Source organism: Schistocerca americana, chromosome 2 (genome assembly GCF_021461395.2).
Source record: "Schistocerca americana isolate TAMUIC-IGC-003095 chromosome 2, iqSchAmer2.1, whole genome shotgun sequence".
Lineage (NCBI taxonomy): Eukaryota > Metazoa > Arthropoda > Insecta > Orthoptera > Acrididae > Schistocerca > Schistocerca americana.
This window is the reverse complement of record NC_060120.1, coordinates 560,179,529-560,199,434: the sequence shown is the minus strand read 5'-3', so window position 1 is coordinate 560,199,434 and position 19,906 is coordinate 560,179,529. Positions and strand designations below refer to the sequence as shown.

The 19,906-nt window shown below is 38.5% G+C and overlaps 1 protein-coding gene across 2 annotated transcripts in view; it reads right to left on the bottom strand.

Moving 5' to 3' along the window:
• Positions 1-19,906, bottom strand: part of LOC124596513 (phospholipid-transporting ATPase IF-like) — a 643,086-nt gene that overhangs the window by 46,406 nt on the left and 576,774 nt on the right. For both annotated transcript variants that reach the window (XM_047135678.1, XM_047135677.1), the window contains 4 exons: positions 12,922-13,127; positions 9,463-9,649; positions 6,571-6,716; positions 6,377-6,480 (listed from right to left, as the gene is read on the bottom strand). In XM_047135678.1, coding sequence (XP_046991634.1) covers positions 6,377-6,480; positions 6,571-6,716; positions 9,463-9,649; positions 12,922-13,127 — 643 coding nt within the window. The remainder of the gene's footprint in view (positions 1-6,376; positions 6,481-6,570; positions 6,717-9,462; positions 9,650-12,921; positions 13,128-19,906) is intronic.

Genomic DNA, 19,906 nt, shown 5'->3' with positions numbered 1-19,906 from the left:
CTTATGGAATTTTACTGTGGGGTAGTAGCTGTCATGTAAATGACATTTTACTTTTACAGAAGAAAGTAATAAGAATAATAATGTATTCTGATAACACAGGACATTGTAAACCTCTGTTTATTAAATTGCAGTGTCTTACAGTAGTAAACTTATTCATCTACAATGTTTTAATGTACATTAGAAACAATGTGTCTAATTTTGTGTTGAGAAGTGATATTCATAGCCATAATACTAGAAACAGAACATCTGTAGACATACCATATCATAGATTATCAAAATCGCATAACTCTTACCTAGTTCTTGGACTAAGGATGTTTAATAGACTAAGTGCTGACTTTAAAGAACTGCCTGTAAATATCTTTAAAGCTAAATTATACAAGCTACTAGTGAACAATCCGTTTTACACCATTGATGAATTCTTTGAAGATGAAAATACTGTATTCTAACGTGTACCTGTTTTATGTAAACCAATTTACATCGATATAGTAGTTTATGTAGAAATATATGCTCTTGACTTTGTCTATTGCTGTAATCAGCTGAACGACAATAAAATTATTATTATTATTATTATTATTATGGTATAAATTTCTGGAAAACTTTGGAAAATTTTTTAAATTACAAAAGATAAAAATGAAAATGAATAAGGGAGCTCACTGGCCTGAATGATTTAGAGAGATCATGGCTATGCCCTGTCAGTATATTTTCCAAACATCAGTGTATATCAAGAAAAATGTACATCACTATACCACAAATACCTGTACACACAAACCCAACACAGGAACCAGTGCAATTAGAAAGCAAACACAAAGTGAGAGCTCAAAACAGTATTGAATATTAGGGATTAAAACTAAAGTACCACAACAAAAGTTTTTTCACATCTCCTTATAAAATGTTATTACACAGTGAAAGATTATTTAGCATGTTGACTCCCATGAGACCAACAGCAGACTTGGAGAGCCTCATACCTGATGCTGGCCATTGGCAGTCTTTTCTTTTCATCTCATGTAGTAAGTCTCCCCTAATCAGGGTTCTGGACAACTTTGCTAAGCTCTATCCCTTTTCTTAAGCCTTACCAGGCCTTTTCCTTCATCCCTCTTCCATCCCTTCAACAGTTCTTGCAGAAGAAGGAGCCACTGGTTCCGAAAGCTTGCTAATTGAAATATCTTTTACATAGAGAGAAACATTCCATGTGGGAAAAATATATCTAAAAACAAAGATGATGTGACTTACCAAACGAAAGCACTGGCAGGTTGATAGACACACAAACAAACACAAACATACACACAACCTTCAAGCTTTCACAACCAACGATTGCTTCATCAGGAAAGAGGGAAGGAGAGGGAAAGACGAAAGGATGTGGCTTTTAAGGGAGAGCGTAAGGAGTCATTCCAATCCTGGGAGTGGAAAGACTTACCTTAGGGGGGGAAAAAAAAACAGGTATACACTCGCATACACACACATATCCATCCGCACATACACACACACAAGCAGACATTTGTAAAGGCAAAGAGTTTGGGCAGAGATGTCAGTCAAGGCGGAAGTACAAAGGCAAAGATGTTGTTGAATAACAGGTGAGGTATGAGCAGCGGCAACTTGAAATTAGCGGAGGTTGAGGCCTGGCGGGTAATGAGAAGAGAGGATATACTGAAGGGCAAGTTCCCATCTCTGGAGTTCTGACAGGTTGGTGTTAGTGGGGAGTATCCAGATAATCCGGACTGTGTAACACTGTGCCAAGATGTGCTGGCCGTGCACCAAGGCATGTTTAGCCACAGGGTGATCCTCATTACCAACAAACACTGTCTGCCTGTGTCCATTCATGTGAATGGACAGTTTGTTGCTGGTCATTCCCACATAAAAAGCTTCACAGTGTGGGCAGGTCAGTTGGTAAATCACGTGGGTGCTTTCACATGTGGCTCTGCCTTTGATCGTGTACACCTTCCGGGTTACAGGACTGGAGTAGGTGGTGGTGGGAGAGTGCATGGGACAGGTTTTACACCGGGGGCGGTTACAAGGGTAGGAGCCAGAGGGTAGGGAAGGTGGTTTGGGGATTTCATAGCGATGAACTAAGAGGTTACGAAGGTTAGGTGGGCGGCAGAAAGAAACTCTTGGTGGAGTGGGGAGGATTTCATGAAGGATGGATCTCATTACGGGGCAGGATTTGAGGAAGTCGTATCCCTGCTGGAGAGCCACATTCAGAGTCTGATCCAGTCCCGGAAAGTATCCTGTCACAAGTGGGGCACTTTTGGGGTTCTTCTGTGGGAGGTTCTGGGTTTGAGGAGATGAGGAAGTGGCTCTGGTTATTTGCTTCTGTACCAGGTCGGTCGGGAGGGTAGTTGCGGGATGCAAAAGCTGTTTTCAGGTTGTTGGTGTAATGGTTCAGGGATTCCGGACTGGAGCAGATTCGTTTGCCACGAAGACCTAGGCTGTAGGGAAGGGACCGTTTGATGTGGAATGGATGGCAGCTGTCATAATGGAGGTACTGTTGTTTGTTGGTGGGTTTGATGTGGACTTTGTATGTAGACTTTCAGACTGAAAGTCTACATACAAAGTCAGACAACACTACATACAAAGTTTGCCAAGGTAACCCCACTCCTGATATCCAGGTGGAGCTTCAAGGAATCCTCAGAACCTTAGGCCCCCTACAAAACCTTTCACCTGACTCCATCAACCTCCTGACCCCACCAACACCCCGCACCCCTACCTTCTACCTTCTTCCTAAAATTCACAAACCCAATCATCCCAGCTGCCCCATTGTAGCTGGTTACCAAGCCCCCACAGAACGTATCTCTGCCTACGTAGATCAACACCTTCAACCCATTACATGCAGTCTCCCATCCTTCATCAAAGACACCAACCACTTTCTCGAACGCCTGGAGTCCTTATCCAATCTGTTACCCCCGGAAACCATCCTTGTAACCATTGATGCCACTTCCTTATACACAAATATTCCGCACGTCCAGGGCCTCGCTGCGTTGGAGCACTTCCTTTCACGCCGATCACCTGCCACCCTACCTAAAACCTCTTTCCTCATTACCTTAGCCAGCTTCATCCTGCCCCACAACTTCTTCACTTTCGAAGGCCAGACATACCAACAATTAAAGGGAACAGCCATGGGTACCAGGATGGCCCCCTCATACGCCAACCTATTTATGGGTTACTTAGAGGAAGCCTTCTTGGTTACCCAGACCTGCCAACACAAAGTTTGGTACAGATTTATTGATGACATCTTCATGATCTGGACTCACAGTGAAGAAGAACTCCAGAATTTCCTCTCCAACCTCAACTCCTTTGGTTCCATCAGATCCACCTGGTCCTACTCCAAATCCCATGCCACTTACCTTGACGTTGACCTCCATCTGTCCAATGGCCAACTTCACACGTCCATCCACATCAAACCCACCAACAAACAACAGTACCTCCATTATGACAGCTGCCACCCATTCCACATCAAACGGTCCCTTCCCTACAGCCTAGGTCTTCATGGCAAACGAATCTGCTCCAGTCCGGAATCCCTGAACCATTACATCAACAACCTGAAAACAGCTTTCGCATCCCGCAACTATCCTCCCGACCTGGAACAGAAGCAAATAACCAGAGCCACTTCCTCATCTCCTCAAACCCAGAACCTCCCACAGAAGAACCCCAAAAGTGCCCCACTTGTGACAGGATACTTTCTGGGAATGGATCAGACTCTGAATGTGGCTCTCCAGCAGGGATACGACTTCCTCAAATCCTGCCCTGAAATGAGATCCATCCTTCATGAAATCCTCCCCACTCCACCAAGAGTGTCTTTCTGCCGTCCACCTAACCTTCGTAATCTCTTAGTTCATCCCTATGAAATCCCCAAACCACCTTCCCTACCCTCTGGCTCCTACCCTTGTAACAGCCCCCGGTGTAAAACCTGTCCCATGCACCCTCCCACCACCACCTACTCCAGTCCTGTAACCCGGAAGGTGTACACGATCAAAGGCAGAGCCACGTGTGAAAGCACCCACGTGATTTACCAACTGACCTGCCTACACTGTGAAGCTTTCTATGTGGGAATAACCAGCAACAAACTGTCCATTCGCATGAATGGACACAGGCAGACAGTGTTTGTTGGTAATGAGGATCACCCTGTGGCTAAACATGCCTTGGTGCACGGCCAGCACATCTTGGCACAGTGTTACACCGTCCGGGTTATCTGGATACTTCCCACTGACACCAACCTATCAGAACTCCAGAGATGGGAACTTGCCCTTCAATATATCCTCTCTTCCCGTTACACACCTGGCCTAAACCTCCGCAAATTTCAAGTTGCCGCCCCTCGTGCATAACTTGTCACTCAACATCATCTTTGACTCTGTACTTCCGCCTCGACTGACATCTCTGCCTAAACTCTTTGCCTTTTCAATGTCTGCTTGTGTCTGTATATGTGCAGATGGATGTGTGTGTGTGTGTGTGTGTGTGTGTGTGTGTGTGTGTGTGTGTGTATACCTGTCCCTTTTTGCCCCTAACGTAAGTCTTTCCGCTCCCGGGATTGGAATGACTCCTTACCCTCTCCCTTAAAACCCACATCCTTTTGTCTTTCCCTCTCCTTCCTTCTTTCCTGACGAAGCAACCTTGGGCTGCGAAAGCTTGAAATTTGTGTGTGTGTTTGTGCGTTTTTTATTGTCTCCTATCAACATACCAACGCTTTTGTTTGGTAAGTAACAGCATCTTTATTTTAAATATATATATATGTCACTTATCTGTGTATCTAAATGTAATTACTTGTTATGTGTATCTACCTGGTGAATTCCATATCATGATCAATGGGTGATAAATAAATATGAATATGAAGATGTGGAAAAGGGTTTTTGATAGAGGTTGGTTGTAAAGCATCATTCTTTAGCTGCATCTGGAAAAAAAATCTCTAGGCACTTTGTATTTTGAGTGTGAGAATAATATATGACTCATGACTTTTTCTGGGATATTATCACAATCACTAAAAGGGAATCACAGTGTGATGTTGATGTAGATTTTAGACATTGTACCTACAGTCCTCACATGTCTTACGTTACAGTAGCTGACAGATCTAGTCCAAAATTTGACACGCATTCCAGTGGTAGCACTGTTCTTACATGAATAATTGTGTAATTTGGTAAAACAGCTAAGTGCACAAATAGCATAAATGCAGGATAAATAAAGCATGTATCTGCATAAACTTAAAATTCATATGTGTTGTATGGAATTGGTTGATGTCAGCAACAGTACTATAAATATAATGTTTACTGCTTCAGTCCATTTCTACTAATTTTAAACATAACATGTTTCAGCAACATGCTACATCATCAGATGCTTTACAGTTACATGCACATTAGTCCGAAGTGTGATGAGGTTTATTTGCTGGGTGTGTCAGTGAGGTTACATACTGAAATTAAACCCTGTACAGAAAAATCAACTTATTTCAGTGAGTACCGTATATGAGTTGCATGTTTAAATCATTCATTGATGTCCTACTTTTGATGGATATGTATTTGTCTGGCACAAAGAGCATAGCAATAAACACAACACCATCGCTTGACACTTTCACATTTGGAATGTAAACAATTGAATGTAAAAGTCTTGAGTGATGGTGATGTGTTTACTGCTGTACTCTGTGTGCCAGACAAATACATATACAATAAAAATGTAAGGGCATCAATGAATGGTTTATACATACAACTTGTTCAAGCTATACATTAAATAAATTGTCTTACTGTACAGAGTTACATTTCAGTAAGTAACCTCACCCATCAAATAAATGTTATCACATTTAAAACTTACACACACACACACACACACACACACACACACACACACACACACAAAGCACATGGTGATGGGAGCATGCTGCAGAAACAGCTTGGGCTGATAAATATTTGTGAAAAATGACAGAAGCAGTGGAAATAATTTCATAAATACATCTGCTTAATATTTTGATAACAGAAATTTCATGACTGTGTTGTAAACATGCATGATGTTTCAAAATTACGACGACAAACTTTGAAGATATGTAGAAGGTGTCTTGAAGAACAAAATGAGGATAAGAACACATGCCCAAAAATGTCATCCAATGATGATACAGAACATAAAGTTACAGGTATCGGCACCTGCCTCTGGGCCTCTCCTCTGACAGCAGGCATGACTTTGTACGCAAACAGACCATGAGCAGAACATCTTGCTATCTACCTGACAGCAGTCTGGACATTAGATGGTGCTGTTTCTAATTAGAAATCTATGTTATTTAACGTGACTGTTGCTACTTATTCCACTTCTGTGGAGGCGAAAATGATACTTTAACATAAAGCTTAGTTTCTATGTCTTACCTCCTGTTTTAAATTTATAAATAATCATTATTATCCTAACAACTTACCAAAAGATGAAATTGTAAATCAGAACAACAAAGATTGTCCCAAAAATTGACAGTAGGAGTGATCCAATAAAAAGTGAAGTCCAATAATGGCTATGCAACCACAGCTGTAAATAAAGTAAGTCTAATTAATACCTGTATAAAAGAACTATGTAGAAAGGTTATTCAGTAGTTGTTTAAGTGGAATAGACATTTACCTTAAGGTTGCAGACGACCATTACATTATGAAAAATTATTGTTCCAAAGCCAGCAAAATCAACTGGGCTACTGTCATATAGAAGGACTGGATTTGATGCCAGTAACAGCCATGGCAAGAAATAAGCAACCACTGAATGCCATATTCCTGCAAAGTAGAGAAATTTACTTTCTGTAGGCATTGCCAATGCATCAAATTCCTAACACAGCCACTGTTAACAAATGTAAAATGCAAATTTCAAAACTTTTAATGGATAAATACAGTCAGCTGTTCTCAACAGCTGTTAATATTATGATACTACAGATATTGACATCACAAAATTCATATGATGATCATAGTGACATTCTGCCACTAAATGTATACACAACCAAACAGTATTATGAGAGGAGACAACTATTCACAGTGCAAAGGAAGCACAGGAGAATGTGAAGCCACATAAACAAGCGGTGACTATTGCAACACAACTTCGGAACTTATAATTTTCAATTTTCTGCCTGTCTTCTTCACTGAATCATTATTTCAGATGGAGCAAGTGAGATGAATGTGTAAGTCGACGAAAATGCAGTGCTAGATACAATAAGAAGGAGAGGAAGAGAAAGTAGGAAGGGCAGCAATACATGGGTAGAGACATTTCCAACTGTAGACTTGAGTAGTCACTTACATAAATGCAATGAACTATGAGATAAAAGGCAAGGTCAATGGAGGCTATCAAGAAAACAGTGTGGAGGAAAATACAGCACACACAATATGAGAAGAGGCATAAAGAAGGAAGGTTAACATTTAAAGTCACATCAAAGTTGACGTCATTAGTGATAGGACACAAGCTTAGACTGAATGAAATAAGAGTGGTGGACAGCTATAGCTTATTTAAACATTCACTCTACTGTTTAGCCAAATGGAAAATTGGCCCTCAATACTCAACTGAACTGAGTCCTATGCATTAACTTCTCCACCAACCTACTTGGTGTGAGATAAGAAATAGAATGAGATTGCACATTAGCTATAATTAAAGAAGGAGTGGGAAGAAATATGAAACTGGTGGGGAGAGGGACGGAAATGAAATGGAAATAGGAGCAGAGTATTTTGGAGGAGAGGAACTAAGACTAGTGTGTGTGAGTTGTAAAAGCAGCCACTGAAGTTGACTAGTTAGTGTTGATCCACATGTGTTCTCCATCTGTATGGTCAAGCATACCACTGTCCATAGTTTGGTAATAGCCATTCATACATGTAAATAATTTGTGGCCAAGCTCATATAGCAAATGGTGCAGTGGTTGCAACAAAGAATGTGCTAGATGGCTTAGTGCAATAAATAGATCTTACATCAGGTCTCTTTGGAGGATATATGGAAGTGGAGTTGAAGGTAGGAGTTTCATAAGACGGACTAGGATATCTCAAAGGTTGTGCAAGTAATGGAATACCACTTTGGAAGAGACAGGTAGGATTTTTGGGAAAATATTTCTCCGCACAATTTGTAATAAAAGGCAACTGAAGTCACTTTCCTGATCCCGTTTCCAAATACTTCCTGTCCACTTCATTTAGGATTAAGACTCCTCCACACATCTACTTGTAATTAAATTGTTTGTCTATGTGTACATCTCACTCAACCAGTTAAATAAGCTGGGTGTGAGAGTGAAAAAGTCATCAGGAATTCCAGGGTATGAATAAAGTGGACAGCACTGGACTAAATGTTCAATTGTCTGCTCTTCTTGATTACATTCACACACTGGTGAACTGATCCAGCCCCACTTCAGGTACAACAAGAGCAGACAACTGAACATTTAGTCCAACACTGTCCACTTTATTCATACCCTGGAATTCCTGATGACTTGTTCACTCTCACACCCAGCTTAATTAACTGGTTGAAAAACACACACTTTAAGGTTTAATCTTGTCTAATACCATATGTATAAAATCATTTGCCTTATATCAACTGTATATTGTATAAAATCACCATACAATTAAATAAATAAATAAATTACTCTCCTCCTTTGTCACCATCTCACACCATATCCTCTCTTCCGTGCTCTACACTGTCTTCTCAACAGCCCACCTATATTCTGTCCCTACTCCACCATTCCTTTAGCCATGTTCTGCATTCCTGTGTGCAACATGTCTCTACTCCTGCAGCACCAGGTGTAGTTGTCTCTGCTGATGTACTCTTGGCCTTTTCTTATGCAGCCTCTCACTCTTTCTACACCTGAATGTCCCCCTTCTTCCTTGCACATTCCATGTCCACACTGCCATGTCAATTAGAAACAACCATTTACTACATTTGGGCAATCACATCACAGTGTTTCAATCCTTGCTTATGTGGCTGTATGCTGATCAGTGATTCCTCTGTATGTTGAGTGGTGTTCTCTCCCTTGTTCTTGAATGATTAGTTATAGCTTTATCAGAGTATAACCCTAAAAAGTGCTTCTGCTTGAAAACATTAACTACAGTGCAAAAAAATATTAGTTCTAGAAGAAAATAAAACTCTATGTACTGTTCAAATTTAGAAGTCTGTATTAGGAACTTATATAGTATTCATGAAATGTTTGTGTGATTCATTATTTATGGAAAAGAATGAAAAACTTGAGACTGAATCTTTATAGTCCCAATGTTTTGTCTTTAAGATATTCCTTCTCAGGTGGTTTGTCATTTTCTGTTCATTCTCTACCTTACATCTGTATTTCCTTTCTAGCTGCAACTATCCTAGTTGTTGCCAATTATCTCCTTTCTTTCTAAAGCCTATTTTGTGTTTTATTTCAATGTAGTTCTGTACCCATATTTTATGGGACAGTGAGTTCATGAACAAAGCTCTGCTGAACTCAGCCACATCCTTGCAGTGCTTCACACACTCAACCATTAAAAATTCTAATATTTCATTATAAAAAGAAATGTATTATCTTACCCAAACATGTCCACTGGAAGAATGTTGACCAAGTCATATACACATTTCTTGAAATTTCTTTATAATAATGTGGGTAGGCAATTAATTTCGTTGATGGACGTGTTTGCTCAAATATACCATATATAAGAATTGGTAATGATGTGCAAATCACATTGAAAATTGTTAAATACAAACTGTCATACAAGGCCTGAAAAATTAATGCCATACATCAATGTTTCATACTGTAATAACATGATATTAAGATATATTAAATAAACATCGAAATTTGAAAAGAAGAATGTTAGACACTTTCAAAACTTTTGTGTGTGTGTGTGTGTGTGTGTGTGTGTGTGTGTTAAGTGTCAACATGCAGTGTACAAATTTGATGTGATCTGTCTCAGGAAAGACAACTACACAGTTGTTAATCAATGCTGCAAACCAATAAGCTAGAAATAAAGGCCCTTACAGAAAAGAAAATTTATTCTGGATAAATGTTCAATGTCCTCCAAATCAAAGAATCATATCCTCCTGGAAGAATATTGTTAAAATCAGCTGGCAATTTTTGTCCTTACAATCCTCAAAGTTTCAGCTGTGAATGCCTATGAATGCAAAACAATAATATTTCTGCATTTTATATTCTGACACTAAATCAACAGTACTACTCTAATGCTTCCAGGAATATGGTGCCCAAACAGAAAGACATTAAAATTTGTTTCAAAGTAAGGAAAATAGATTGGGAAGCATACAATATGATGAAAAGTGTGCCGGGTAATGGTAGACAGTCTCGCCAGTATTTGTCAGTGGTGTTCCCCATAAGACAGTAGGAATGCTACAAAAGTTTCTCCATTGCCATGAATACTGACAACACATAACCCCCAAGAAAACATGAAAAAGGGGTGTTGTAATCTTCATGCCAGATATGTGTTTGAGCAAAGATAGTTGGAAAGCTCCCAATAATACAAAAATGAACTGTGTTTCAATCTTTGAGGATCTGAGCAAATGAAAAGCCTTGTTATGATTCATAAGGCAACTATTATCCAATGGAAGATACTGAAGAGGTAACACTGCACAAGGACCAACAAAAGAGGAACAGGATTTTTGGCCATGCTGAAGTCCTGTTTGTTGAGTATCATAGTTATGCAATTGTTACTGAGCTTAAACTTTGTCCTTACTCAGTGGAAATTTTCATCAAAATTGGTCAGCTCAACAACTGCAGATGAGCAGCTTCCAGTTAATCTATCTTTTTTTCTTTCTTTCTTTTTTTATCAGTGGTGTTGACTGGTTCGATGCAATCTGCATCAACTTCCTTTTAGAGTCAGAAGAAAAGACAGTTTTAATATAGGCCTCTCATAAATTGCCACAGTGCTGTGTGCTTGATCCAAAGACCCCCAAACAGAAGAAAATACATATGTAAAAGAATAGAGAGGTGACATGGTCAAATTTTGTGTTCAGTTGGAAAGGACTATTTAATAAGAAATTTCTAGCAGTAGGTCAAACAACAAATTCTCATTATCTTAAAGGCCTGGATTATTTATGGTTAGAATTCTTGGAATTCAACTGAATATTAAGGCCAAAACTCATGATTATGTTCCACAACAGTGTCCCTGACCTCAAATGGAAATTTGTATGTAGTTTTGTCAGCCAGAAAAACAATTATAGCCCTTGTCTGTCATATGTGTTCATCTATTTGACTCTAGATTCATGGTAATTCCTGCAACTCAAGCTGATTATGAACTGAGACCATGGTAACATCACACAGGGTATTTACAGGGAATGTACTTGAGTTTTTAAAGAGATCACACAAAAGGAGTTGAGTGGCTTTTACTTAAAAAATTTACATTTAATTAATGAAAAGTTGCTCCATTACCTGAAGATAAAGTTTCAGAACCAGCACCCTCCAAACACAGAGAAACTAATGAAAATTTACATTTATTCAGCTATTTATTGATTCTGTAATAAAAAAAAAGAAATTCTGAATATAGGTAGAGGGCCTGTCTTGTTGCTGTGCTTGTTGCTGCATCAGCATTTCTATATTTATCTGTTCCTGTAATTGTTTGCCAATAATGAAATAGTCCATTACTAGTGTAGGAGTTAGTGATTTTGGCACAAAATGGTCAGTTTTAAAAGTATTTCAATATTCTATCATTTAATTCTGCACACACACACATACAAACACACACTGATTCCTCTCCAAAATTGCTTCCTACCAGAGTATTTGTTACACATATGAGGGTAAGGTAAAAAGTTCTTGGCCTGGCAGTGAAAACTTTGTTCACATAAGTTTTATCTCTGAAGTGCAATTCTGAAATTCTATAAAATTCTCATAATTGGCTGCTGTAACCTATTCAGTGGCCTTCAATTTGAAAATTTCTTTACATATGGAAATACCTATAAGTTAAACAGTTCTAGATCTGGAGAATAGGGTGGATGTAACATATATTTTAAATCCTTCTCTTTTACCACTGCAGAAGCAATGTTATGGTCATTTGTACTGTCTTGATGAAAGTCCCACTTTTTTGTCCAGGCCTCTTCTTGCAACTCTCTCTCTTTTTTCCGCCCAGAAGACTTGCTTATTGGTTGGTATTACTGTTTTATCCTTTTACAGTTAACCAGTAAGAAGAATCTATATTGCTTCCCAGGTAGGCGAACTGGTACAGGACTAGTGGCTTCCATCTACTGTTATGACAGTAGTTACATTTTTGTTTTGAAATGGAGGCTCGACATCACATCCACATTAATATCTCAGGGCTGAAAATCTGTTGGATTTTTTTGAAAATGGTCCAAACATTTAAGAGAAAACTGTTTTTAGCCTTTGGTCAGCTTTCAAAAGCGTGACAATTATTTTGCACAAAGCTTTCTCATAATCAACTCTGCATGTCAAATATACTCTTTTTTTTGCTATGCTCATAGCCTCAGCTATTCCATAGAGCCTCTATTGACAATTGTTCAATTGTGCACTTTCTTAATGTTTTTAACTGTGATTGCACTTTAGGGATATCGTTTTTGTGGAGTTTTTTGAGGAAAGTTTGGCCTGGTTTCAACTTGGTCATCCACTTTGTAATTTAAAAAATGAAAGAGTAGACTTCATCAACTTAGAATGATTTCTGTTAGTGACAATCCATCAAAAAGTAAGGATTTTGTGACAGTGCAGTGTTCCAGTCCATCTAGTTGAGCGACCGCATAAAAAAAAATTATATCGATCAAGTTAAACACTTGGCTTTCATTACTGTGGAATGTGTACCAACATAATAAGAACAAAACCTCACTGATATCAATATCAGGTTGAGAACTTTTCACTTTGCCTCATATCAAACTTTAGTAATGTGTGAATTCGTGTTTCTGTAAATTAGCATATCAGCCTGGACTGTCATTGTAACATAATAATTCAGGTGTAGCTGTCAAACCACTTTTGTTTTTTAAAAAAGATAAAAGCCTTCTGTGACACATTTAAGTATGGCATGAATTACTTTAAATCATTACCTGTGTTGAATATAGGCAGTGGAACTGGAAAAAGACTTGCGGTGTGATGAAAAATATGTTTTTGTAAAAGAAGTACAGTACAAGTGTTGATATGCGCTCATAATACCAGTGGCCATGCACAAGAAGAGTGCGTCTCAGAAATCTGAATCGTGCAAATGCAAAATCTGAACACCTTACAGCTTGTCGACCTTCTTTTCCCACTATTCCTGAAAGAAAAAAATTATGCCTATATTAAAAGTAATATGCCTATGGGAAAAGTAATACAAAATACTGTAGTAGTGTACTGGGGCTAAAAAATAAGTGGCACCAAACACAATGTCAGGAAAATTACAGAACAAGAACTTAATTACAAGACATTTGGCGGCATACAACAGTATCCACAAGATATAATTAGGAAAGTTCTAAAACTGAAGATAAAACATTTAAAAAATTAATAAAACTGGAGAAACTCTTCTACATCAAAATAACTAACAGGAGAAAGAATGGAAAATCCAGGATATTGTAACAGGAGAAAGAGATACAGTTAGCTGCCACACCTGCTTTTCAGCACCATGAGGTTGTTCAAAAGCTCCATTACCAGTTTGTCCCATTACTTAGAAAGAGTTTTGTAGATGTGTATAACACTCCTTGATGGTTGCTAATGTGACACAGTTTGTCTCCTGAATGCATCTCTGTGATGTATGTTACTAAACGTCTAACCTGGATAATGTACCTGTTGCAGGCTGCATATCTAATGGCTTCCAGGGGGAAGAAAAGTTTGATTTTCAATATCTCAAACAGTTATTGACTGAATTTAAAGAATTAAAATGCTGTCATAATCTACCCATTAAGAGCTATAATCTAATGTCAAAATTTCAGCACAATAAGTTAAGTATTATGGTTAAAAACTGTATAAATGTTGATACAGCATTAATTTAGTGTGTAAATTACCCAAACTATTCTAATCCAGTGCTTGAGAATGAGGGCATTAAGTGACTTCCAACAAACTTTATAAATAACTCCAATCCTTCACAAAACTTTCTCTGACTGACACTCTCCACAAAATGATGAAAGCACAAAAGCTTATCGCTTACTACATTTTTGCTGTTCTTGCTGTAAAATCACAGCATCAGGCCTGACATTTTAATATATTGCTTCTTTACTACTACATGTACAACTACATACTTACTCTGCAAGTCACCATATGGGGTATGGCAGAATGCGGCTTTACCACTACTAGTCATTTTCTTCTCTGTTTCACTCGCAAATGGAGCAAGAGATAAACAACTGTCAATATGCCTCCATAGAAGCCATAGTTTCTCTTATCTTATTTTCATGGTCCTTAGGAGAAATGTAAATTGATGGCAGCAGAATCATTCTGTAGTCAGCCGCAAATGCTGGTTCTATAAATGTTATGAATAGAGTTTCACGAAAATTGCTGTTGCCTCCAGGAATTCCCATTTGAGTTCAAAAAGTGTGTCCATAATTCTCACATGTTGACTGAACCTGCCAGTAACAAATCTAGCAGCATGACTCTGCATTGTTTCAGTGTCTCCATTTAGTCTGACCTGGTAGGGATTCCAAACACTTGAGCAGTACTTACAAACAGCCCATACTAGTGCTCTGTAGGAGGTCTCCTTTATAGATGAGCACAGTTAACCATTCACCTTTCCTACTGTTGATCTTATGTGCTTGTTCCATTTCATATTGGTTTGCAGTGTTACACCTAGAGGCTGTATTACACGGCAGCACATCACATTACTAATACTGTATTTGAATACTACAAGATTGTTTTTCCTACTCACCTGTATTAACTTGCATTTTTCTACATTCATCATAACAAATAGAAATTCTGTCTACGTCATCTCGAATCCTTCTGTAGTCATTCAACCATGGTACTTTCCCATATACTACACTTTTTCAGACATTATCTACATATATCACTGGACATGTCAGCAAAATTATATCATTGTGCAACACACAGTTCAGGAGATGTGATGGTTTATACATGGAAGTTTGGTTCATTAAGGAATGGTGGTTGGGAGTTTACTGGTACTCTATAACATGAGTGGGGAAACTATGGCCTCTTGGCCAGTCCAGCCCTCAAACATCAATACGGAGGCACATGGATATCATTGAGCTACCTAAACCACAGAAGGTGGAGTGAATTTGTTTTTTATAATTCTTCTTCTGATCTGTATTTCAAAGTTTGCATGGAAGTCACCAACAGTATCAAGATATTTCGTAAAGTGCTTCCATAAAATGTTTTCATTGCATGAATAAACTTATTTCTGAACAGAGGTTTTTGCTGTTAGGGCACAACAATGAAAATACTGTAGGAAAGACACATTAAACAAGAAACCAATGATGCATCTGACATGTGGAATGCAACAGTTTTCTCACAGTGATCTGTTATTTTAATATTTCAATGTGATGGTTGACACAAAAGGGAAAGATTGGACATGTTTTCTGGTGATAAAGCTGTTGTTGCTTGGTTCTTATGAAGACAATGCAGTTTTCAAAGGGCACAATTCCAGGTGTCATCTCATTCTGGGTGCTGCAGTGAACTGCTTGAAGATCAAGAGAGCAAAAGTCATGCCAAATGTTGGTTCATTCAAGTAATAACAACATTTTTCATGAAACAGTACAAAAATGATCCTGACAATAGACACATATAAAAGTATGAGTGACTCACTACTAAGCTTTCGGAACTAATAGTTCCTTTGTCTGTTAAGAGAGAGAGATATGTTAGGGAATTCTTTTCGTATCCTCATCCTCACAACAGGTGGGTCTGTCATTCTTGAGCATAAGTAATCTGCCATTCCTTTCAAACCTGCTCCAACTTATTCATATATTCTCCCTGACAAATGAACTATTAGTTCTGAAAGCTAGGTAGTGTGTTCCTATTCTTTTTATATGTGTCTACAGACAGCAGTATACATTTCATCCCCTCAAATTAATTTCTGGCTAGAAATTCTGTCTCATAATCAGCTGAATTATTCTTTGATTAAAAAATGATCATGTAACTACAAAAGCTAGTTTTGTTGTTACATTTAATATTGCAAAATAAACAAGTTGTTTAAATACACACATAAGTATCACGTGGCTCCACTTGATAAAATTTGTTAAGAGAGTGTGGGAGCTATGAGAAGAATGGCAAAAATATTCCTACCTAAGAATTATTGTATGGCATGGGCAAGTTTGAAAAGAAATATAATAAAATGTCAACTTTTCTGAATTTGAACACAATGATGATTGGTGACTATGAAGTAGTTAAGTAGTGCATAAAGTTGAGTGGTCTGCACAATGAGTTTTTGTGCCATTTCAGAGGTCCAGAAAATTGGAAAGTAAGTTCAAAATATTCTCAAGTATGTTCATTGTAAACATGAAACATGTATGAGAAAATCTGCAATTTGAGCTGTTTACAGTTCAACAGTGTGCTTAAAGCTTCCTTTAATCCTGGTAAATCTTCCAGGTTGTATAGCCATGCTTCATGAGACATTTCCCTTCTTAACGACCACACAACCCAGAAGATTTACCAGCAGCTAAAACATCTGATCATGAAAGCCTACATTGTACAATCCCTTTAATTCTGAAAATATCAGTGACTCCTTCAAATTGCTAAGCAGTGTCACATATCCAAACTTGAAGGATTTTGACAGGGGAATATGGTGATGTTGCACCCCCATATATGTGTGAACCGATATTTTTGATCATAAAGCAATGTAAGCATGAACTGCATTTGTGTATGATGGCCAGTCATATTCAGATGCATCAGAAATCCAAAGAGATTTGGATGAGTTCATGTGTGAATTCGAACACTGACATTAAACTTGATATATATACATTTGTCTTCAGTTTTGTTTAAGTTTGTTCTATATTCACAAGATGTGGAAGATGGACAGTTACTAACATGGATATGTACAGGTGTCCTCATCTAATAGCCTCTTCTGAGATGCTTTAGGTAGAAGTATGTCATCAGCCCAAGCTGCCTACTTCTCTTAGAATCTAGCTTCCTTCTTTGAAGACAGAGCCTTGACAGAGTTTTACATACACTTTCATAACATTTTCCTCCCTGACTGGCATGAGCTCCCTCTCTGTAGCTTGATCCTCGGCATGGCTTGGCTACTGGCCCACTGCATAACCAAGAACTCTGGAACTGGCACAAAAAGAGAAAAGTCTACCCATCCCTGCTCTATCGGACTGAGAACAGCAGACCATGCTGGCCAGTGTACTGTATTTACTCGAATCTAAGCTGCACTTTTTTTCCAGTTTTTGTAATCCAAAAAACCGCCTGCGGCTTAGAATCGAGTGCAAAGTAAGCGGAAGTTCTGAAAAATGTTGGTAGGTGCTGCCACAACTAACTTCCGCCGTCGAATAAACGTAGCGCTACACAGGCATGCTTTGCAGGCACAAAGGTAAATACCTGCGCCACAACCTCTGTGTCATTAAAAAAAAAAAAAAAAGTGGAAGACAAGCTTTTTTCTCCGCCTCGAGTTTCGACCACTGCATTTTCATACATTATCCAACGAAGTAAATACAAATTCTGTATTGTTCATCTTCGAATGTAGCAGCATTTCAATGTACTATGAAAATCTGACTGGCAAGACTGTTTGGGACGTTTGTCAATATGGCCAACTCTACATTCTGAATTTGTTCCTACCTGTGAGAAGAGATGGTTGCTGATAGGAACTTTTATGAATTGTGAATCACATGCAGTGTTCTCCTCACCATAAGATTAATACGAATATAAACATTTTGCCATGTATTGTTTCGTGTTTGCTGCTATCTCATTTAAATCCTGTCTGCCTAATAAACTAGAGTGAGACAACAGCAAATATAGAATACATATCATGTCATGTTTATATTCATATTATTATGCCTAATAGTGATACAGTCAGAAATGAAGCACGACAATTGACTAGAGTTTTAAATCTAAGATGACTCTAATTTCTGAGCGGAATGTAATGTACTAAAGAGACGTCTGCACAGATTTTCAAACAGAGAAAAATTTTCACTAAACTCTCATTCAGAACATCTTCTATCATACGCAGTCTATCATTTGGTTTTTGTTGATCATTATCAAAGAAAGCAGCAGTGTGAGTAACAACAAATAGCAGTCTCTTGCCATTGTTTCGCCAATGAGACGATTCCTCTCTCTTTTATTTATTGTAAGCAGCAGTAGTGCGCACAAAAGCAAGCCATGCCGCGAGCGGCGACAGGCCGTAAACACTCATTATCAGAATGCGACAAACAGTGCAGGACACAGTACAGTAATGCATTTTCAGCTTAGAGTGACGTAAACACCTATAACAAAGAGAACGGCACTTATCAGATCAAAGAAAAATAAGCAATCGATTCAAACAGGACGAAGCACGTGAAAAAGGAAGGGTACCCGTATAAATATGGATAGAGCGCCTGACGCATAGCAATGGCTACCTGGTAAAGCTTAACTGCTAAGCTCATGACTCGAACGAAACTACTGTAGCTGTATCATCATTCATTTGACCTAAATTGTGCCTCATATTACAATAGACCAACTTTGTTTCGATATGGAGGTGCAGCCTAAAACTTTTCTCTCCCCCTGAATTTCGAGTCTCAAATTTCAGGTGCAGCTTAGATTCGGGAAAATTTTTTTTCCTTGATTTCGAGTCTCATTTTTCAGGTGCGGCTTAGATTCGAGTGCGGCTTAGATTCTAGTAAATACGGTATATGGCAGATATCTTCATATGTGAAAATTCATTTATCAGTACTGCTTTGTAGGGATGGGGATTATCATCCCTTAAAAGAAGGCTTGAGCTGTACGAAATTATGAAAAGTTGCATGTGTAAATGCATTAATTCATATCAGTAGCTCCATGCATTAAGGGCATGAATGAATTTATCTTTCCACAATGCTGAGAACACACAAAATAACTTGACCCGTACCTTCACAAACAATGTGGTTAGGGAGGGGCAATGGTAATGGTGGCTGCGTTGTGAATGACCATCATGTGTTAAGGAAGGTGCAGTTTAACAGCTGAAACCTATGCACAAATGCATATCTGACATAATGTGTAAGTTACAGCTAGCAAATCTGCAAATGAGCATATTAACAGGTTATGTGAATATGAGCAATAATTCGACAAATATAGACACTCAAAGTCAACAGTTTCTCACTGGAGTACTTGAAATGAAATAGCCACACATGGTGCTGACAATGTAAAATAAAGAACATATGTCATGTGGAAATTATGAGTCAGCCACATGACAACCTGTTCATCTTTATTAACTAATAAAAATTTCTTTTCCTTTTCCCACATCTTTCCCGAAGTAGTGAAACCTTGCACGTACATGTAGCTATGTTTTCTCCCTCCTTTATCCTCTTTATTGTGCAGCTGGAAGTTTGTGGTTTCTGAAATCCTCTGAAGCACACTTTTAATGGTATTCTTGCTTTCTCGTTTGCCTCTTTGTTTGACATAAATTCAGTGGCATTACACGTAATTACACTTTCCTGATTATGAAGAACTTTGCCTGCCCCTACAGTGCTTGGAGATTGCAGTGCCATGCTATGTAGTAAGAGAAAAGCGACAAGAAGTCTCTGAGTGTGCAGGTCAATGGATGACAGTCAACTTTGGTGACTGCCCCTTTGGATCAAAAGAATGAACTCACCCAGCACTCAGAATGACAAAAACCTTTCTGCGAGGAGCTAGCTTGTTTTGCACGAGACCTCCTAACTCCCACTATCCCTCCAATCAAATGCACAATGAGAATCATTCTGAAATCAGAACCAGAATTCATCTGAGAAGAGTACATTCCTTCATTCATTCATTCATTCGCAGTCACATAGTGATATGCCTGATTTCTCAGTACATGAGTTTGTCTCTGCATTATTATCTCTCTCTCTCTCTCTCTCTCTCTCTCTCTCTCTCTATCTGTCTCTCTCTCTCCCTCTCCCCTGAGTGGAATGCCTAGCCAAACCAAGGCTTTGGTACACAATTTAGCATGAACCTGCAACTCCTTAAACG